Source organism: Montipora foliosa, chromosome 2 (assembly GCF_036669935.1).
Source record: "Montipora foliosa isolate CH-2021 chromosome 2, ASM3666993v2, whole genome shotgun sequence".
Classification (NCBI taxonomy): domain Eukaryota; kingdom Metazoa; phylum Cnidaria; class Anthozoa; order Scleractinia; family Acroporidae; genus Montipora; species Montipora foliosa.
In genome coordinates this window covers 13,872,593-13,895,679 of record NC_090870.1, presented here as the reverse complement: position 1 = coordinate 13,895,679, position 23,087 = coordinate 13,872,593, and the positions used below count along the sequence as shown (strand labels likewise).

Genomic DNA, 23,087 nt, shown 5'->3' with positions numbered 1-23,087 from the left:
CCCAACCAGTGGACTAATGCAAATCCTGCATTTTAATTGGCTACGCTACCAGAGGACTAATAGTAATAGTCCTTGAGAAGCGACTCATGGACTCATAACAGCTATTCTATCTCTGTTGAAGGAGTCAATCCGGAAGATGGCGCCCAGTAATGAGGCAGTCGAATCTGCCTCTCCTTTAAAGTTCTTTTAAAGTGAAATGGCATATGCAGACTTGCTTGACAAATCCTATGCATGCATCCCCGACCGCTGAATCTAAGATCTTAAGCTACGGTTTCACAAAAGATAATATCTCTAGAGTCTACATGTTACCCTTTTCTATCCTAACAAGTAAAACTAATAATGTTTCAGTATAAAATCATCCATAACATCTTACCCACACAGTCCAGTCTGTTTCATGCTGGTATTGTAGTCAATGCAATTTTCCCATTGTGCAACGTCGAAAGGCAGTCTTTAAGTCACCTTCTATATTCATTCCGAGTACCTTTATCGTTTTTGGACTGTTTACAAACTGGTGGAAAGGAGTTTCCAATCAACAACTAACCCTGACTGAATCCTCGATTTTCTTCAGCTGGCATCAAAAAACGTGTCACTGGGTCCCGCTTAATCATGCACTAATTATTGCGAAGTACGAAATTTTCGTATCAAACGTAAGCAATGGAATTCTTGACTTTGAGTGCTTTCTCTTCCGCCGGTGTAATAAAATTGTCATTCTTCGTAATATAACTAGCAAAAAATAAACAATTGGATGTGTTTAAGAAAACTTGGACCTTCTTACTGTAGGTTTGTTTGCGTAGGTGACTCTGTGATCTAAAAAAAATGTGATAAAAAGGTGAAAAATATATTACTACAATAAAGAAGACCTTACTGGAAAAAAACAACAACAAATAATTTAGCAAGTACACGTGGATAAAAAAGTACTAAAAAAGAAAATTTCTAAAAGCGTATAATGATTAAAATAGGTTAAACGCACAGGCCTAGGATTTAATGTTTTCCATATCATAAAGCCTAAGATTAATAACAATATTACAAAAAATTGAAATGGTGTGAAAAGTGCAGCTGGTTCTTCGGCTTCAGTGTACATGCTAATTATACACACATTATACACGCTAGAATTTCGATACTGCAGTAGTGGTAGCATTTCAAAGGAAAAAAAGATACAGGTATAACAACGATTACATAAATGATTCAAACTTGTTAATATCATCTACTATAGTTGGCTAGCAAAAAAACATGGAAGATTTTTTTCAGCTTTCATAGATCTTGAAGCAATGCGGATAAGAATAATCTCCAAGGTTGAATTGAATTAAGCAAATTTTATGGTGATAATGCATCTCAAGCACTGATGCTTTGAAGTAGCAAGGATTAAACTTTCTTGAACTTAGATATATGTCTAAAATTAACTTTCTTATGGTACATACTTGTACTTAATGATAACTTGGTAATGAGTTTGTCCAAAAATTGCCAGTAATAACTGAAAATTGATATGAACTACGCTTCCCTGTTATGCCGGATGTCATGTCTTCACTCTTAGTTTAGTCTTCTACAAAAGCCCCTACAATGCGAAGTGAAGGCTCTTGCTCACTAGGAGAACTTCTGGCACCTCCCTGTACCCCAAGATCTTTGCCAGCGAACTCCTTTCTTATGTACTTGCCGCTCATCCCGTCCTTGTGCACAAGGTGCACCTCTAGGTTCTGGGGTTCATACGGAGCACTGTCCTCCTCTCTGATTGGAATGGAGACGTGAGCCATCCTGCGTCCCTGGCAGTTAGCGCAGTTGCGTCTGTTCCACCTGGACAGAACACCGCGCTGTCCCAGATAGTAGAGCTTTCCATCGGCTCTGTAGAACAATTGCACAAGGAAAGATCCTGAAATCTTGTCCTTGTTGACATCCTTGACGTGAACAAATTTTTTAACCTTGAAACCTATGGGGATGTCATAAATTGGAGTGCTCGAAGTGCGCGGAATTTGTGGAGTGAGCTGAGTAAGGTCAAACAGCATTCGAAGGCGTTGGCGACGAGGACCGACTTCCTGACGACCTAGGTCAGTGGCACCTAGGTTTGAGGCTTCGAGGCGTTCGCGACGAGCATTGACTTCCGTTCTCAGCTTACGAATAACGTCCTCCCAATGTGTGCTTGGCTTATCCAGCAGGGAGATGGTGTTCACTTCTTCAGGTTCAGGCCAGGTAGCATGATCCAGCGAGCCAATGGAATAATCATAATCAAGCTGAGAGACAATGTCGATGCAATCCTTGGATGTTCGAGGGACACCGTATTCATCTTGAAATGGGTAAAGAATGGTGTTCTCATTTAGCTTTTGGCCCCATGTCTGGTTGGGAGTAGCACCTTGGTTGCTGTTCGAGGTGCCTTTGTCATCTTCATTACTGTTGTCAATGGTGAATGTGTCCGGATTCGTCTTCTTATGCTTCTTCTGCCAGACCCAAAGCATGCGATCAATGTTGGAGTGATGCAAGAAGAAAACTGGGTCCAATGAAGCCACCTCGTTTGCACCCATGTCACCATTTGCTCCTTCAATTGGACCACCCCATATGTAGTTGCCATGGGCATCCATTTTGACGCTTCCATCTGCATTGGTTTCCGGTTGTGTGAATCCACCTATGGCCAAATGTAGCCCATTATGCGGCTGCTCAACTGAAACATCAGCATTACCAACAGATGTTGTGTTAGAGAATGGATTGTAATCTGTTGTATCAAGGCAATCTTCCAACTGCTTGGCAACACCTCCAGCATCTTTACCACTCTTCTTTAGCCAGTCGACGATGTTTGCTTGCAAAAGGGATGGCGCTGTTGCATCCATCCCATCGATCTTGATGTTGTGATTTAAAGCGGTCTCCTTAGCATCATCAGGACTTCGTATGCCAGAGTATGGATACCTGCAGGTCTCATAGCCAGCTTCTTTCTCATAAAACTGGCTATTTTCAGAAGAGGGTTGAACATCATCTTTGATGGGGATGGGAATCTTGAATTTAAACAGGGGATTGGGCACATACTCTCCATCAATGTACACATACTCGGCTGTGACTATTTGTGGGAGACCCTCCGACTTGCTTTCTTTGCTTGATGCATCCCAGTAGTGCAATGCCACTCGTTCGTTCCCCTTTTCCAGTACTGACTGCAGTGCCTGTTCTAGACGAAAGCAATAAAATCGGTGCCAAAATGGGAAGAGAACATTGCCATGTTGGCAGTAGCCACCCCATATTTTTGGTTCCTCGTCCTTACCATCCCCACACAGTGGAACTCGACGCTGTTTGAATGGCATGCCATGGTATGAGGCTATCGACCAGAAGGAGTTCGGATTAGTTGGTGGCAGTTCCTGAATTAGTTTCCATGCCTTGAGAAAGTCATTCTTCTTCTTAGCATTATATTTCTTATCTAGTTCGCGAAGAGACAGTCGAATAACTGTTCTGTAAGAGAAATGGAAAGTCAAAGTGAGGATAAGAGGTACTTGTTTTCTCAATTAATGGTAAAGTGCTCATGTAAAGATGAATTCAGTGGATCAACTCATTGTATGGCAAATTACTTGGAGCATCAATATTTGACCAACTGAAAGCATGTATTCAATCACGCAGAGTTAGATAAGATGGCACAAGAGTGACTGAGTGGTCAAACGATTGGCAGTAAGCCTGTTTTTAACATATGTAGACATCACCTTTTTTTTGCAAGGATTGGTCAACACAGCAAAAAAATAGAAGTACTTTTTGATCATCAAACATATGCGCATAACGGGAGTCTGCATGATGTTTAACACCAGCAAAAAACGCACTAAGATTAATAATAGATTTTAAAAGCGTTGGGAGAATAATGGAAGATGATGCTGGATTGGCCAAAATGGCCGAGCAATGGTCACACAGTGTTGCACGCAATGGTCCTGGGTAATGCTCAGCATGCTAGGAAACGCTACGCAATACCAAGCATTACCTCGAACATTGTAAGCATTGACTAAATATTGGTCGGAGTATAGCTCTGAGCAATGCTCAGCGCTGTCTGAAGCATCATCATTTCCACTGATTTTACCCCGTGCTTCAGTCAATGCCTGAAATTGCACCAAGCATCACTTTAGCCTTGGTGTCTTAATCCTCTGGTTGGTTTGCCTTCTACACTGATCCAAGCATTGACATTGTACTGCTCCCCACAATCACGTAAACAGCATGTTTGCCAATGTTCTGAGTATCAGAGGTGTGCAATGGATACGTTTTAGTTGTTTGTGTCCGGCCAAATGCATAGACTGTCTGTCTGTGTCCGTCAAAATGATTCAGTCTAATATTTTCGCCCGCCTATTGCTGTCCATGTCCGTTCATACCCCCCCATTTAAGTTTGCAGTCTGGTCTTTCCATGTCCGTCCAATACATCTCCTATGACCATCCATGTTCGTCCTGCATATTTCCATCTGCATTATTGTCCGTCCATGTCCGCCTGGCTAATTGGCATGTCCATCTGTGCATGTTTAAAATGACCAATTTGTCTGGCCATGCCCGTCTGGATGGGCACAACTCTCTCGTTTTTTTTTTCTGCGTGTTAATGTGGAGAGTCGGCTAAGGTGTAGCACAGGAATAAAGATTGAGTTGGGAAGAGGTTGTCTAATCAGGGTGAGAGTAAGGGGTTTTCAAGATATGGTAGGAAGAAAGGGTTTTTGTTAAACCTAGAAAATTGACTAGTCCCAAATTACATTATATGCTTGTCAATGCGGCGAGCATTGGCAAAATGGCTGTGTACATGACTGTGTGGAGCAATAGATGGTAAATGCTTGTCAAAACCAGAGGCAGTGTAGAATGCTATCCAATCACGAGATTGAAACACCACACGCTAAAGTGAAATTAATGCTCTTAGCAATATCAACCATAGACTGAAGCTCTGTCTAATATCAGTGAAAAGTTTGATGATAAAGACAGTGCTAGCATTGCTCAGAGCCTTACTCTGTGGAAAGGCAGGTATAGGTCAATGCTCCGTGCAGTATTGACAGCAATGGACAGCAATTACTCGCAATTACTCCACTCGTTGTATGGGTGAATGTGTACAAGCTATTGGCGCACCTGGTTCAATGGTGTAAACTAAATGTACAATAAAGAAATCAGAATCAACATGAAATTAGCCTAATACTCACGCTTCCTTTTCACCACCGCTTGACATGTCGCTTCAAGTTTCGTGACCTTCTGGTGCAGCCGTCAGTAAAGAAATATGCTGTGTGGCTTAACACTGAAATATGCCCTACAAAAGAAAAATTACCATTTTCAGTTGAACTCTCTGTTTATTGGTACTTAATTGATTTATTGAGACACATAAAGCAGTACTTTTGCATAAACAAACATAAAATAATGTTAGTGCTTTCAATCAGCGCTCATGTATGGACATGTAGCTGCTGAAAAGCAGTTTGCAAACACACCGAAACAAAAATCACGGCACAGAACGAAAAGTCAACTACAAGAGACTAGTCCCATTCAGGGTGGCTTAGTGGTTATCTATCGGGCCTCCCACCACTGCGAGCCGGGGTTCAATTCTGGCCTCGGCCAACATGTGGGCTGAGTTTCAGTCGATCTCAACCTGACTCGAGGGTTTTTCTCCGGGTACTCCGGTTTTCCTCCCTCATCAAAATCGACTCACAGCTAATTGACATCTAGCTGTGGTGCTGTGCTCCGACATCAAACATGGACTGTATAGCGGCAGCCAGAGGCGCCTTTGTATGCTTTCAGCCCGATGTCGTGAGCCGCGCCCTTCGCAATTCAGTCCTCGACTGCAAGTAAGGGTGATTAGCACTAGCAATATTTATATTTATATTTATTTATTATTGGTGGCAGCAACTTCATCTCTGTTAAGAAGAAAACAAATCTGAAATATATTTGCACAAAACCCCAGGAACAATTTTCGCACAGAACCACAATAATTTTGCTGTCTGCTCTCATGTGTTTTCGAACTTGCGATTGTTACGAAATTATGAGCTGGTTAAAAAAGTGGTGCTAAATCTGGCTAATTTAGAAAATTAAATTCCTGGTAAATTGTTCTAATTAGCATAATTAACTAAAGTGAAACCTGTATTAAGAGCTGGAAAAACGCCTTGATGGCACATACACCAGTTTACTTATGCGGGCTCAGAATCTGTCCTTGAAGAACCGTCCAACAAAGGTCGAAATTTACGGAGAACTTCCTCCTATCTCCAAAACTGTGGCTCAAAGAAGAGCAAGATTCGCAGGCCACTGCTTTAGTGCGAAAGACCAGGTGATCTCCGTTCTATTACTATGGAGACTATCCTGTCCAAGGAGGGAAAACAGGCCTTTCACTTTTCCAGATACCTAGGCTAGGGACACGGGCCTTACACTAAGTGTACTTGCCCAGGCAATGACGGATAGAGCCCTGTGGGGCGGTTTCACAGTTAGTGGCCACGTCTTCCTATTACAATAACACAACGATTGCTCTTTCACAAAGATAGACTAAGATCAGTGAGAATAAAATTGTTTCCACTAAAAGATTCAAGTTTTTTTATCAAATAGAGTCATGTTTTAAAATTGAATTTGTTTTTTCTATTCTTTTACAAGTGCGCGCGGAGCCAGGAGGCGCGATTCATTGACTTTGTCCTCCTTTGAGTGCACCAAGAGTTGGACCAAGAATTGTTTGTTGGAATTTTTTTCATGATCACTAAAGAAAAAGTGTACGATAAACCATAATACTGCCCTTTACTAAAAACCTACCTATCTCCTTTGCTCCGGGATTTTCAATGGGTGCTTTGTTTTTGAAAGAACGAACTACGGTATTAATAGCGCTTGTCGACTTCGTCCCAAGAGTCTTTAAATCATGATGTGGGCGAGACATTCTTGTACATACTAGCCAGGGGTTAAAATATGTTTCGGCACGCTTGATTCCTTCGGTTGCTAAATATTAAATTTTTCAATGGGTGTCAGTGAAGAGGTTCCTTCGGTGTGTCTACAATATCGACTTCCAACATAAAATAGGTGGAAGAAAGGAAAACAAATCTTGTTTCTTTTTTTTCCCAACAAGTGTCGAACGATAATTGGCACTTTTATTCAACGGAAACGAAGACTAGCCTGAGAGCAGGGTCTCATGATGAGTGGTTCGAGGTACCTCAAGAACTTGTGTTAACCGCTGCGGATTCACATTTAGTGGCCACGTCTTTCTATTACAATAACACAACGATTGCTCTTTCACAAAGATAGACTAAGATCAGTAAGAATATAATTTGTTAAACTAAAAGCTTCAAGTTTTTCATCAAATAGAGTCATGTTTTAAAACTGAATTTGTTTTTCCTCTTCTTTTACAAGTGCACGCGGAGCCAGGAGGCGCGATTCAGTGACTTTGTCCTCCTTATGATCCACCAATAATTGGACCAAGAATTGTTTGTTTGAATTTTTTACTTGATCGCTTAACAAAAAGTGTACGATAAACCATAATACTGCCCTTTACTAAAAACCTACCTATCTCCTTTGCTTCGGGATTTTCAATGGGTGCTTAGTTTTTTAACGAATGAGCTACGGTGTTAATAGCGCTTTTCGACTTCGTCCCAAGAGTCTTTAAATCATGATGTAGGGGGGACATTCTCGTATATACTAGCCAGGGGTTAATATATGTTTCGGCACACTTCATTCCTTCGGTTGCTAAATATTAAATTTTTCACTCAAGTAACCATAAGCGGCAGCAGATAACTTGCAAATTAAGGTTATTAAACATTCCTATTCAAAATAACGTAAAATCATGCTTCTTAAAGAAATTCCAAGTGTTAAAAATGATCTTCGAAGTAAATTCTACAATTTGAACAATTTTCTTATTCAATTAATGCTTCTCATGATTTATTTGTTGCAACAAGGATCACAGTGATTCACCTATTCCAGGTTAGTTGCAGATAGGCTCTTTGCTCTTGACGAGTGGGTCTATCTAGGTGCAACCGGTTTGCTTTAGCACCCATTTCCTTTTTGGTTATATATTGCCAACACCTATTGTATCTTTTCGTTATTCCTTTTATCGCTTGAATACGTTAAAGATTCAAAGTTACTTTTGTGGCATGAATCTGAAGTCATTGCGGTCAGAAATTCCAACACTCACTCGGAGTCGTTAATTCAATGGCTGTCAGTGAAGAGGTTACTACGGTGTGTCTACAATATCGACTTCCAACATAAAATAGGTGGAAGAAAGGAAAACAAATCTTGTTTCTTTTTTTCCCAACAAGTGTGGAACGATAACTGGCACTTTTATTCAACGAAAACGAAGACTAGCCTGCGAGCGGGCTCTCAGTAGTTCGAGGTACATCAAGAGCCTGTGTTGTCAGCTGCGGTTTCACAGTTAGTGGCCACGTCTTCCTATTACAATAACACAACGAATGCTCTTTCACAAAGATAGACTAAGATTAGTGAGAATAAAATTGTTTCCACGAAAAGATTCAAGTTTTTCATCAAATAGAGTCATGTTTTAAAATTGAATTTGTTTTTTCTATTCTTTTAGAAGTGCGCGCGTAGCCAGGGGACTCGATTCATTGACTTTGCCTTCCTTTGAGTCCACCAAGAGTTGGACCAAGAATTGGTTGTTGGAATTTTTCTCATGATCTCTAAACAAAAAGTGTACGATAAACCATAATACTGCCCTTTACTAAAAACCTACCTATCTCCTTTGCTTCGGGATTTTCAATGGGTGCTTAGTTTTTTAACGAATGAGCCACGGTGTTAATAGCGCTTGTCCACTTCCTCTCAAGAGTCTTTAAATCATGATGTAGGCGGGACATTCTCGTATATACTAGCCAGGGGTTAATATATGATTCGGCACACTTCATTCCTTCGGTTGCTAAATATTAAATTTTTCACTCAAGTTACCAGAAGCGGCAGCTGATAACTTGCAAATTAAGGTTATTAAACATTCCTATTCAAAATAACGTAAAATCATGCTTCTTAAAGAAATTCCAAGTGTTAAAAATGACCTTCAAAGTATATACTACAATTTGAACAATTTTCTTATTCAATTAATGCTTCTCATGATTTATTTGTTGCAACAAGGATCACAGTGATTCACCTATTCCGGGTTAGTTGCAGATAGGTTCTTTGTTCTTGACGTGTTGGTCTATCTAGGTGCAACCGGTTTGCTTTGGCACCCATTTTCTTTTGGGTTATGGTTATATATTGCCAACACCTATTGTATCGTTTCGTTTTTCCTTTTATCACTTGAATACATTAAAGTTTCAAAGTTACTTTTGTGGCATGAATCTGAAGTCATTGCGGTCACAAATTCCAACACTCACTCGGAGTCGTTAATTCAATGGCTGTCAGTGAAGAGGTTACTACGGTGTGTCTACACTATCGACTTCCAACATAAAATAAGTGGAAGAAAGGAAAACAAATCTTGTCTCTTTTCTTCCCAACAAGTGTCGAACGATAACTGGCACTTTTATTCAACGAAAACGAAGACTAGCCTGAGATCAGGGTCTCATGATGAGTGGTTCGAGGTACATCAAGAGCCTGTGTTGTCAGCTGCGGTTTCACAGTTAGTGGCCACCTCTTTCTATTACAATAACACAACGATTGCTCTTTCACAAAGATAGACTAAGATCAGTGAGAATAAAATTGTTTCCACTAAAGGATTCAAGTTTTTTTATGAAATAGAGTCATGTTTTAAAATTGAATTTGTTTTTTCTATTCTTTTACAAGTGCGCGCGGAGCCAGGGGACGCGATTCATTGACTTTGTCTTCCTTTGAGTCCACCAAGAGTTGGACCAAGAATTGTTTGTTGGAATTTTTTTCATGATCACTAAAGAAAAAGTGTACGATAAACCATCATACTGCCCTTTACTAAAAACCTACCTATCTCCTTTGCTCCGGGATTTTCAATGAGTGCTTTGTTTTTGAAAGAACGAACTACGGTATTAATAGCGCTTGTCGTCTTCGTCCCAAGAGTCTTTAAATCATGATGTGGGCGAGACATTCTTGTACATACTTGCCAGGGGTTAATATATGTTTCGGCACGCTTGATTCCTTCGGTTGCAAAATATTAAATTTTTCAATGGGTGTCAGTGAAGAGGTTACTACGGGATGTCTACAATATCGACTTCCAACATAAAATAGGTGGAAGAAAGGAAAAGAAATCATGTTTCTTTTTTTCCCAACAAGTGTCGAACGATAATTGGCACTTTTATTCAACGAAAACGAAGACTAGCCTGCTAACAGGGTCTCAGTGGTTCGAGGTACATCAAGAGCCTGTGTTGTCCGCTGCGGATTCACAGTTAGTGGCCACGTCTTTCTATTATAATGACACAACGATTGCTCTTTCACAAAGATAGACTAAGATCAGTAAGAATATAATTTGTTCCACTAAAAGATTCAAGTTTTTCATCAAATAGAGTCATGTTTTAAAACTGAATTTGTTTTTTCTCTTCTTTTACAAGTGCGCGCGGAGCCAGGAGGCGCGATTCATTGACTTTGTCATCCTTTGAGTCCACCAATAGTTGGACAAAGAATTGTTTGTTACAAATTTTTACTTGATCACTAAACAAAAAGTGTACGATAAACCATAATACTGCCCTTTACTAAAAACCTACCTATCTACTTTGCTCCGGGATTTTCAATGGGTGCTTAGTTTTTTAACGAATGAGCTACGGTATTAATAGCGCTTGTCGACTTCTTGCCAAGAGTCTTTAAATCATGATGTAAGCGGAACATTCTCGTACATACTAGCCAGGGGTTAATATATGTTTCGGCACACTTCATTCCTTTGGTTCCTAAATATTAAAATTTTCACTCAAGTAACCAGAAGCGGCAGCAGATAACTTGCAAATTAAGGTTATTAAACATTCCTATTCAAAATAACGTAAAATCATTCTTCTTAAAGAAATTCTAAGTGTTAAAAACGATCTTTGAAGTAAATACTAAAATTTGAACAATTTTCTTATTCAATTAATGCTTCTCATGATTTATTTATTGCAACAAGGATCACAGTGATTCACCTATTCCACGGTTAGTTGCAGATAGGCTCTTTGTGCTTGACGTGTGGGTCTATCTAGGTGCAACCGGGTTTGCTTTGCCACCCATTTCCTTTTGGGTTTTATATTGCCACTTTGACCTATTGCATCTTTTCGTTTTTCCCTTTATCGCTTGAATACGTTAAAGATTCAAAGTTACTTTTGTGGCATGAATCTGAAGTCATTGCGGTCACAAATTCCAACACTCACTCGGAGTTGTTAATTCAATGGCTGTCAGTGAAGAGGTTACTACGGTGTGTCTACAATATCGACTTCCAACATAAAATAGGTGGAAGAAAGGAAAACAAATCTTGTTTCTTTTTTTCCCAACAAATGTCGAACGATAATTGGCACTTTTATTCAACGAAAACGAAGACTAGCCTGCTAGTGGGGTCTCTGTGGTTCGAGGTACATTAAGAGCCTGTGTTGTCAGCTGCGGTTTCACAGTTAGTGGCCACGTCTTTCTTTTAGAACTAGACCCTCCGTGAGGGTACACTGGGCTGCCTGTGGAACGTGCAGCGTTCCAGGCAATTTTTTTCAAGTTGGGGGGTCATTAAGACCATTTAGGGGCTTACCCAGAAGTCATACCAGCAGAGTCCCTTTGGCTCACAAGTCCTGACACGTTCGTACGACGAAACAGATCCCTTTCTGAGGTTAAAAACCTGGCTACCGGCCTATTAATTAATCATTTGTCAGAAAGAAGAAATTCTTGTCCTCTTTAAAAAAATTGACACGCATTGCTTACGTGTGGTAGTGAAGTAACACAGCGATTTATTCCATAATGTCAACTGAGCTGTGTGTCGTCTTCCAGGAGATTCAAGTTGTCCTTGCGTAATATGTAGCTCTAACAGAGCACGATATTGTTTTGGTTTTGTCTATCATTGTAGTGCCATGGTAGAAGTCTTGGGTAAATAGCCTGAGAAGACATGTGGTTACTAGCAAAGTACTGAACCCAGAAAGAATGAAGAAAATAAATGGGAAGTGAAAAACATTGTCTTCTGGGATGACATGTTGACAGTTGTCTTTGCGTAATATGTAGGTTTAACAGTACACGATAATGTTTTGGTATTGTCTATCATTGTAGCGCCATGTAGAAGTCTTAGATAAATAGCCCCTTGAGAAGACATGTGTTTACTAGCAAAGTACTGAACCCAGAGAGATTGAAGAAAATAAAAGGGAATCGAGAAACATTGGCTTCTGGACTGACTTGTTGATCATGCAACTTCTTTCCACCACAAGTGTAAGCGTGCACTGACTGCATCTGACAGCTTTGTAAACAAAAGTTTAAAGCTGAAGTTTATCCCTATCCGGCAGGGTTAGTAACCGGATGGGCAACCTAAGAAATATATCACTCAGTAACAGAAGCATAGGACCGAAAATTATATTTTAATGCTATCAAATGCGAACCGAGCAAGATATAGATTTTGTTAGCTTGCTTTATGCAAAACAATTATTGATGTAAAAGTAAATAAATATGGATACACAGTTTTTAAGAAGAGCAGCATGATGGGACGCACAAAGCCCTAACTGTAAGTACTTCAAAGGAATGCTAGTACGGCGTACTAGGATTCCTAACATACTTTTAATTGAGAAGCGCAAGTTTTGACACTCTGCAGGTGTTGTAATCCGTTGCAATGTCATGGATCGGTCATTTTATTGGAAACGACTCAGAGAACTCCAGAGAATATGATCCTCAGTGAACTGTTCATTCTCTTTTGATGAACTTGGATTAGAGGAACAGTGGGCACAGAGGGTACAGAGGAACAGTAGGCACAGAGGAAACTTATGCACAGAGGAACAGTGAACAGTGAGCAACAGTTTTAAGGGTTAAGTTACCTTGAATTGGGACGTGGCTGCCTCCACTCTTTTTACATAGGGAGCCGATATTGTTGACACAACCCAGTTACCTCTTTACTGACACCCAATGAATTCATTGAATTAAGGGTGGGCCATTCCTTCACTTTGACAGATCACGAAAAAGTGGTATAGCTTCTTAAAAGAACTCCAGCAACAGAGAGGGCAAAGAAAGATAATACAGTTTCTTACTACAAAACTCGCAGATCCGTAAACACTGGTATGATTATTTATAGTATCGTATTGTGGGTTTTACTTTGCTTTATCACTATACATACAATAAACATTGCAGAAATATAATTGTTATATATGGACTTCGCGGTTTTGCGAGTTTCACAGTGATTATGCATGACACGGATTTCAATGAAGTGTATAAAACCGAAAACGAAAGCAATTATTCCGTGAAATCGTAAACCGAATACCATTCATTTTGGGTTGACGTATCTTCCCATCTCCCAAAAATGATATCAACGCATTTCATGCCAAAAATGTGAAATAATCTGATTTTCTGTAACTGTCAGAGAGGACTGAAAATCAGGAAAAATATCCAAAGCATTGTCACGTCCGTTTTTATACTAGAGACGCATTATCAGTCTGAACGAACTTAGGCAAGACCTCCTCAGTAACACGACCTAGAATGGATCTGTTCTAACTAAAACGAACGACTGAGATAATTAGAGATTCGAAAACTGAAAGATATTAAATAGGATAAAAGGCCAAAAAGTAGACAGATTGCACTTCAGATCTTTAACAATCAAACATGAATTTCGTAGGAAACAATATACACACTCAACTGCGTTATACATTAATAATTGTTACAAATAAATAGCTTCAAGTTTTTTCTTTAAAGTATAGGTAGGCAAGAGACTTGGCAGAAACAACATCGGAATTAGGAGGATTGTAAAACTTATGACCTTGATAAAAAGCGCGGAGAATTGTTTATTAGTATTAGTTCTGCAGTAAAGTAATTGGGAGGTCTTATAATTTCTTGTATAATAGGAATGTATTTGCATTTTTTCGTAAAACAATTTTGTTTGCTAACAGTGAACGGGAAGGGTCGAGATTTGATAGGAGTACATAAATTTGCCCATTTGCAACGTATATATGTTGCAGGTAAAACCCGGTCTCAGGTTGAATCCGTTTTTACAGGTTAAATTGGTGATCCTCACTTTACCTAGGTTGAATATGCACTCAGATGAATTGAGGAAACTTGTTTGGAGCCAAAATTAAACCTCGAGAAAAAATAGGTTCAGGTTAGGATTAGTATACAAAAGTAAATAATGAAAAGAACTGTGTTGGGTTGATCATGTTCGTCGCTGAAGTGTAGCGGTGAAGACACAGGACTATAGATCTCGATTCACAGGTAAGTGCATAGTACAGTTCTTTGATCTCTAATAATTTTGCAGTGTTGAGACTGAATGGAAAAGTGAATGGAATAGGATTCAAAGTTACTTTTGTGGCATGAATCTCAAGCCATTGCGGTGACAAATTCCAACACGTACATGGATCCATTAATTCAATGGGTGTCAGTGAAGAGGTCACTACGGTGTGTGAACAATATCTACTTCCAACATAAAACGGATGGAAGAAAAGAAATCAAATCGTGTTTCCCTTTTTGCAACAATTGTGAATAATAACTGGCACTTTTATTCAACGAAGACTCGGAAAAATATCCGAGTCCCAGATGGGATTTGAACCCACGACCCTCCGTGATGTAGTCGGATGCTCTAACCACTGAGCTACTGGAGACTCTATGGTGAGCAATTATGCTAGTAACAACGCAATTATGCTAGTAACAACGGAATGTACATAAAACGTTAGCAGAACTTTTTCCTGCTTGTAAATCAACTTCTAACGCTTTGTACATTAATCAACTGAAGATGACAGAATTTTCTGTTGAAACATGTTTTGAACCTTTGCATTGACTTCATTAGTATAGGCGACTTTCAGAAGGAATTCGATGAATAAGTGGCTTGCCTGCTAATATCAAGATCCTTTGTTTCGCTTGGTTGTTATATATAGTCCTAACGATTTTTCAAATATTCTGTAACTGACGATGATGTTCGTAACATCGAAACATGTCTTGGAAATTAAAAAATGTCGTAATCTTCTTAAAGATAACGATTTGCTTTCTGCTGTCTCGACCTTTTGGTTCCATTATCCACGACATACAAGGTTCAAGTTTTTCATCACTGAAATAGAGCCCTTTAAAGAAAACGACAAAACTTTTAAGATTATAAGACATGTTTCGACAGAAACTTCTTTCATCTTCAGATGGTTAATGTACAAAGCGGGACCATTAGAACCCACAAATGACCATCTCCCAACGTCAGTGGCGTCATAGCTCAGTTGGTTAGAGCGTCGCACCGGAATCGCGAGGTCACGGGTTCAAACCCCGTTGAAGTCCTGAATTTTTCAGGCTTCTGTACGCAATTGTATAAATTGCGTTCATAACTGCGAAGATCATAGCTTCACTTGATTAATATTAAGATCCTTTGGAAATAGAGCCCTGATTTAAAACTAAATTTGTTTTTTCCATTCTTTTACAAGCGCTCGCGGAGCCAGGAGATGCGATTCATTCACTTTGTCTTCCTTTGATTGGATCAAGAATTGGACCCAGAATTGTTTGTTGGAAGTTTTTTCATGATCACTAAACAAAAAGTGTGCGATAAACCATATTACTACCCTTTACTAAAAACCTACCTGTCTCCACCTTTGCTCCGGGATTCTCAATGGGTGCTTTGTTTTTCGAAGGAATGAACTACGATGTTAATAGCGCTTGTCGACTTCGTCCCAAGTCTTTAAATCATGATGTGGGCGGAACATTCTTCAACTTTGACAGATCACGTGTCTCCGCGTTAATCGAGGGCTTTTGTAATGCTATACCCTCTCGATACTCCTCGACGAATATCAACGATTTATCCGAGCAACAAATAATATCACAAACAGCGGGATCGGTAATCAGAAATCGAAGTACCTACATGCAACGTGTTATAGCGCGAAAATAGAAATTTGTTTTATTAGTAGTTTTCTTTCTCATTGGTCGACTTACGGGTGTGATTTTTCGTTTCTTTTGGGTTAGTGACTCATTCATTGACGTCTGGCCCCTGCCTCACTTAAAACTGGCGTTTTCAAGGAACTCAACTGGAAATAACTTAAGATTGTAAGTGCTAATAATGATCTTCAAAGGTACATACTGAAATTTCAGCAATTTTCTTATTAAATGAATTCTTCTAGTGATTTATTTGTTGCGTCAAAGATCGAATTGATTTACCTACTCCAGGTTACTTAGGTAAACAGCTGGGCAGATAAGCTCTTCGTGCTTGACGTGTGGGTCTATATATGTGCTTACGGTACGTAGGGTTTTTTTTGACCGGGTTTTGGCACCAGTAACAACTCCACTGACGTCTTCGGAAAAAATCGTGATTCCTCAAACGAAACCGTTGACGAATTTCTTTAGTTGATTAAACGCGCCGTCGTTGTAAAGGGAGCTTTTTTTCGTAATTTTAACTGTCGAGGTATTCCTGCCAAAAACCAAAGGACGTGGCCAAGGTTGGAATAGGCGGAAGATTAAGCTCTTCCATGATTCTTTGCATCAGCCAAGAAATCCAATGTGTACTTGTTCAATTTTTTTTCCGGAAAGTGTTAAATCACAAAATTACCGCTTTTAAAGTATTGATGTAAACTTATGCCACAAATATTATTTCTGAGCATAACCGAGTTAAGGGACTGAAACCCTTTTTTGCGCCATCTTCACTAAAATACATGTAATTACAAACATACCTTTGATCTGTTAAATTGTGAAACGTGAAATGGTATTGACCAAATGACAACATTTTCCAGATGTTTGAGACACGTATTTGCAAATATTAGATCTGGAATATCACATTGGTAGATGCAGGGAGATAACAGAAAATGTCTTCGGTCATGGGGGATTATAACGCCTATCCCGACCGCAAGAAAACGATCTCAGCGTGAAATGGTACTTACAGTAGAAGTAACTTGCGTCCCCTCAGTTAATAATGATCTTCGAAGTAACTTACTTAAAATTTGAACTGTTTTCTTATTACATGAATTCTACTAATAATTTTTGTTGCATCAAAGATCTAATTGATTCAAGTACCCTATTCCAGGATAGATAGGTAAACAGCTGGGCGGATAAGCTCTTGTGCTCGACTTGTGGGTCTCTGTATGTGTGTACGGTACCTTTTTTTCGACCGTGACACTGTTTTGGCACCCTCTATCTCTAGTAAAATAGGACGACGAGGCCACCGACTGTGAAACCGCATTCGGCAAGCCCTTTTCGCCTTTGTTTAGCCTGTGTATTAGAGCATTTGAGCATGTACCTCGAACCACTGGGAGCCTGTTTGCAGGCTCGTCTTAGAATGGAATAAAAGTGTGAATAACCGTTTGTCAATTACTGCGACAGGAAATCGATATTGTTGACACAACCGAGTCACCTCTTTACTGAGACCCATTGAATTAATTGTAGAATATTTCTGCACTTTGACAGATCACGAAAAGGTGGTATAGCTTCCTGAAAAAAACTCCAGCAACAGAGAGGGCAAAGAAAGATAATGCAGTCTGTCAAACTCTTACTGCGAAACTCGGAGATCCGTGAACCGGCTGGAAATGATTACTTATGGTATCCTACAGTGGGTTCACTATACATACAATTAACATTCCAGAAATATTGTTATATTTGGACTACACAAAGGACTGAGATAATTAGAGAGTCGGAAACTGGAAGAGATGAAAAAGGATAAACGGCCAAAAAGTAGACAGATTACACTACAAATCTTCGACAAACATGAATTTCGTAGGAAAAAATAAACAACTGCGTTTTACATAATAATTCTTACAAATAAATAGCTTGAAATTTTTTGTTAAAAGTAGGCAAGAGAGTGAGCAGAAACAACATCGAAATTTGTAGAACTATAAAACTTATGACCTTGATAAAAAGCGCGGAGAATTGTGTACAATTAGTTCTGCAGTAAAGTAATTGGAAGATCTTATACAATTTCTTCTATACTAGGAATGTAGTTGAATTTTTCAATTTTGAACTGGAAGAGTCGAGATTTGATAGGAGTACATGAATTTGCCCAATTGCAAGGTGAATATGTTGCAGGTAAAACCCGGCCTCGGGTTGAATCCGTTTTTTACAGGTTAAATTGGTGATCTCCTTTCTCCTAGGTTGAATGTGCACTAAGATGAATTGAGGAAACCTTTTTGGAGCCTAAAGTAAATCTAGAGAAAAAATAGGGTCAGGTTAGGATTAGCTTTGGTTACCATACATCGATATAAATTATGACTTACCAGTATACAAAAGTAAATAAATGCGTCTTACTAGCTGAGTTCGAGGGCCGTAATATAAAATTACGGACCGAGTTTTTTCCCGTTGATTTATGGCCCGAGCACGAAGCTCACGGACCCTGAATCAACGGGAGAAAACGAGGATGCGTAATTTTACAGTACGGACCGAGGAAACGAGGTTAGTATGTTGCTTATTATATTTCTGTGGTAATCAGCTGCGCGGGAAAGGAAACTTGTGAAAGGCAAGCGGAAGGTTCAACTGCCACAAATATTGTCCTGTCAAAATCCAAAACCGAAATCATCTTGGCTGTTTGAAATAGTGGCTTGCAAGATTAAAACAGTTTTTACAAGTTTATGTAACAGAAACAACATGAAAAACTTGCTAGAGAATGTTTTATCGCAATTACAAATTTAGCGAGCCGTACAGCGGGCCGCACTGCAGAATAAGGCCAATCACAGCGCGCGTACTATCTGAGAGATATAATAATGAAAAGAACTGTGTTCTTTTGTTCATGTTCGTCGCTGAAGTGTAGTGGTTAAGACACAGGACTAAATCTGGTGCACTTCTTGTATTCTATTTGTAAATATCCACTGCTTTAGTGAAAAATTTAATAGCAACCGAAAGAATGAAGTGTGTGGAGATATCTGTTATCTCCAGGCAAGTGTGTCATAGGTTAGGAAAGGAGATATTAGTCAATCAAATGGAATTGGTCCAAGGAACTGTCCTTGAGGTACACGCGGCAGGAACTACTTACAAAAGCTAGAACTTAGGTACATTGTTCATAGTGACTATCAACCGGCGACTTTCATGGTAGCCTCCGATGTAAAGCAAGTCATATGCATGGCAACACCATGTGTATCATAAAACTCAAGTCTTTTGCTGCCGCAGTGACTGAGCCTGAAGCGAACGAAGGAGGCAGCTCTCTAATCGGGAACACAAGAATGGTGGTCGCGATAACGTCAAAGGAGCAAGGAACTGTGGTTATGCGCAAATGGAGGAATTAGGATGCGCGGTCTGATCCTCGTACCCGGAGTATTTGTTCCTTCTAAATGTCTGAGCAATTTGCTCGTTACACAAATTAGAACAGAAGCTTGCAGCCACGTTCCCAATTCAGGGTAACTTAACCTGTAAAACTGCTGTTTTTTAGTCTTCTCGTTCTTTTATCCGTTATAAACTGTGCATACTGTTCCTCTGTTCCCACTTTTCTTCTGTGCCTACTGTTCCTCTCAGCTCTGGGCCCAGTCACGGTCCTATGCGTCTACTGTTCCGCTGCCCCTGTGTTCCCACTGTTCCTCTATTTTGTCTACTATTCCCTCACTGCTTTCACGTAATGATTAACGATTCCAGAGCCCGGTATATGAGAGACAACCCCTTTCGTCTGCGAGGATGGAAGAGTGAGTTTGTTAACGTCGCTCACATAATTCTCCGCCTTCGGCTTCCACACTAGTTAGGCTCAGGCGGTTCTATCCCACTCCTGACGCCAATGTTACAATTTGCACAGATAAAGATGATCAAAAAGACCTAAATGGACGCTCACTTATAGTTTTCCTGTCTCGCGCCAAAACTCTCTCTCTCCCAAGTAAGGAGTTCCCCAAATTTGGTGTGGTCAAGCAAAAATTCATTACAATATAATAAACAAACTTAATGTTATAAATAACAATCAACTTAACGATCTAATTGAAGAATATGTAACCTAATAATATATAGTGCAAGAAAGAGCAACATATATTTCGTCTATTAATGGAGATAAAATAGGAAAAAACAGACCAGACCACTTCATTCTTAGGTTTACTGTTATAGCGCATACGTTCTGCGCATCTCGAGATACTCGGATTTCCTATCGGTGATGCTTATAGTACTGCTGTTAAGAGCCAAAAGTAACCAGAATTGTTCATTTTGTGATAAAAGCAGGAAACTTCCCAGGATTACTAACCTCTATAAGGTAAACATTTTCTGATATGAAGCCATCCCAAATTTAAACCCAGGACCAAGCTATGCGCATGTCAAAAATGGCATATTAGGCCTCTACATGGGAACGAGGCTGAGTTAAAATGCTTATTTCTGAGCCTACTCCGGATTACTTTGCCTAGATATCTTGCTTTTAATGTAACAGCAACTTATTAAGTATCTGAGAGGCTAATTATAATTATGTCACGTGATTAGTCGCGTGACCATCATTTTCAAGGAACAATAAGATAGTACCTAACATTGCATTAATACGATTAATATTTTTTTTTCTCTTCTTTCTCGTTTTTCCTCGCAAATAAAAATAAGTAATTATTTTAAACATTACAATATAGAGTCATCATAGATTCAAACTTTGAAACTTGGGTTTCGGCATGAGCAATGTCTTATGGTGGCTTTGCATCAAATCGAGGCTGAGACAAAGCATGGATCTATGTTGGCTATTGAGGTGATTGGTTGAGGTCTGGCTCAACGGGATGTTACGAATTTCTACATTTCTTACAGACATAAAATATACCACACAGTAGGTCATATTACAATGCCTTCATAAAAGTTTCCTTGTTTTCTCATTTAAGTTTAAAACTACTAGCAACCTAAACAAATTCATAGGTTGCATCATCTGAATTGACATGGTTGATGATGTATTTTACATTTTTACGCTATTTACTTTTTTTCTGCATTTCCTTTGAAAAATAGTGAAGCAAAAGTGATTTGAAACTCTTGCTGTTATGCAAAATCAAAATTGAGGGCGCTTGCCGTCAAGGCCTGCTTTGCCAAACAGTCCAGGGACAATTCTAACTCTGAGTTGTGTTGTCAAAAGCACAGGGCTGGGGGGTTGCTGCTTTGAGACTTTAACTGCAGTTAGAGTTTGTGGCCTTGTTAAGTGAGACTTGTAGGATGCCTTGGCAATTTTTCCTGGACTAGTGTAGGCCTGAATGATAGTTTGCTTTTGATCACCAATTAGAGTGAGCCCACAGTGTGGCGTGGGGTGATGATTGGCAGCTGTCTGACCAAAGCACGGGGGGGGGGGGAGGGTAGCTTTTTTTTGCTTTGTGACAGCAGCAGAATTGACATATACTCAGTGACATATGGAGGATCACCCAGCTTTCACTTTGAAACAAGTTATAGCGTACGAAGGGCTTGAAGACACCCGCCAGGAAGGAACGAAAAGAAATGTTACACAAACCAGGTTATAATATAAAACCCTTTGTTGTTTTACCCAGTTAAGGTCAGGTGACAAATGACCTCTCCTTAGCCGAAGTCGTGCATTTTTTCATACTTGTATAATATTCACTAACATGTCAGTTGTTGTATTTTTCGAACTAAACCTCATTTCCCCTAGCTAGTTGTTGCGTGCAATTATTGGCTAAAAATTGTATCTTTATTACGTACTGATTTTTAATTTCCAAATCAGGATGGAGACTGAAATATTAAAATGGTATATAGATTTGCCAAGCCTAAAAGCGGAGCTCCCTGGTTATTTATTCTTACTGCCTGTCACTGCCTGTAGGGTTAGTGAAAATAGAAGGTTTCGAATTGTCCGCATTTTGATGTTTCCAGTTGCTGCTTTAATAATTAAATCATTTTCTTTGCTTTTTATTTTTTTGCTATAGAAAAATTCGTTGCCTAACTAGTGAATTCCAAGGTACATTGATTTCGAATGAATCACGAAGCGATGGGTACGATATCGGTTTTTCGAGTGAAGTTTACTTTGGAATTCACCAGTTTGGCAACGAATTTTTCTTGAACCGCATGAGTTTTAAAAGAAAACAAGCACACCCTCGATTGGAAAAGGAAAAAAGCCATTTCAGAGTCAACTGTCAATAGCCAGCGAATAGGAATCACACTAAAATTAGAAGCCACAATATGACTTTGTCAGTTCAAGGTCAAAGAGTGAATAACATCTCACATACCCACTACCTACTCCCGTTCTGGCCTTGTAGCTCAGTCGATAGAGCAACGGTGATCAAATAAGAAGGTCGTGGGTTCGAATCACACCCTGATCAGAGTTTTTCTTTGTCCTTGTGTGGGCTCAGTTCCATTACTGGGGTTGATCTGATCTCTGGATCTGATCTCTGGGTATAAAAAACTTCACAGTAGTGTTAGGCCTCAGTCGAACTTGGAATCAAACGTTAGGCGCTTTAAACAAACTTCTGAAAACACAAGCTAATGAAATTTCCCCCTAATTTTACGAGAACTCGTTGCGATTACGTGTTTATAACATAAGTGCAAAATTTCTTGTCACTGTCGAGGCACATCGAAAACCAGTTAGGCAAATGGATTAAAAAGCACTTGCTCGCTCGCATTTAGAGCAAAACAAACAAACAAATCAACTTTTTCTTTATGTCCAAAACAGTACCGATAATTGTTATTTAATTCCAGTTGACAATAAGAATTCGACTTTCATTCCTGAACAAAGGAAAAACCGATAAAACCACTTGTTCAAAATAACAAACGGCTTAGTGCCCAAGGAAATAATTTGTGAAGTAACTTCTTCCACTAAGTATGAGCTATCAGTGGTATTGTTTTGTCGCTGTCGTTCTCTTTCGCTCTCCTTTCGTTTCTGTTCTAGTTATTGGTCCTCCAGGCATCATGTAACCTTATTAGAGTTCTCAAGATATGCCAAAAATTGCAGTACAGAGAAAGACGCAGCCCTAAGCAAATTAAAAATAAACATTCGGCTTTAAAGCTTTAAGTTTATATCCCTCCAATGCTTGACTTGAATAACTGCGTAGCCGCCAGTGTGTGACCAGAGCGTTGACTGCGTAAGAACTATAGTTGACGTAGTATGGCCGTGTAGCCGTCTCGAGCCACAGAAGGCACGCGAAAAATGAAGCCTCCTTATGTTTAGGTGAGTTAACCTGGGTTGCGCCTGCAATCCAATCGAAAACCAGGACCTGGTCAGCGGTCAACTCCAAAAATACAGCTGACCTCGGTGAGCGCCAAGCTTTAGCCCGCGATATGGTCACGTGATACTGGTCAGCGGATACCTTGTC

General features: G+C 39.6%; 1 protein-coding gene and 1 non-coding gene across 3 annotated transcripts; both read right to left on the bottom strand.

Annotated features, from left to right (window-relative positions):
* Positions 1 to 11: 11 nt before the first annotated feature.
* LOC137992515 (uncharacterized) lies at positions 12 to 15,612 on the bottom strand. Of its 2 annotated transcripts, none has more exons than XM_068837885.1 (3): positions 6,697 to 6,781; positions 5,118 to 5,221; positions 12 to 3,420 (listed from the first exon to the last, which is right to left on the bottom strand). In XM_068837885.1, exons 2-3 carry the CDS (start codon positions 5,141 to 5,143, stop codon positions 1,533 to 1,535), a joined length of 1,914 nt encoding a protein of 637 aa, XP_068693986.1. In that variant the 5' UTR covers positions 5,144 to 5,221; positions 6,697 to 6,781; the 3' UTR covers positions 12 to 1,532. The 2 variants fall into 2 exon arrangements, with proteins under 2 accessions (XP_068693986.1, XP_068693985.1); XM_068837884.1 differs by lacking the exon at positions 6,697 to 6,781 and adding an exon at positions 15,516 to 15,612 and having other exon boundaries at positions 13 to 3,420.
* Trnac-aca (transfer RNA cysteine (anticodon ACA)) lies at positions 14,489 to 14,562 on the bottom strand. Its single transcript has one exon. It is a non-coding gene; the product is annotated as a tRNA-Cys (tRNA).
* Positions 15,613 to 23,087: the final 7,475 nt, after the last annotated feature.

Bases quoted from the DNA above. Each gene is read 5' to 3' on its own strand.
- LOC137992515 (XM_068837884.1), bottom strand. From the start codon at position 5,143: ATGTCAAGCGGTGGTGAAAAGGAAGC. The intron at 3,421-5,117 runs GTGAGTATTAGG...TTTCTCTTACAG, and splicing joins AGCGGTGGTGAAAAGGAAGC to AACAGTTATTCGACTGTCTC.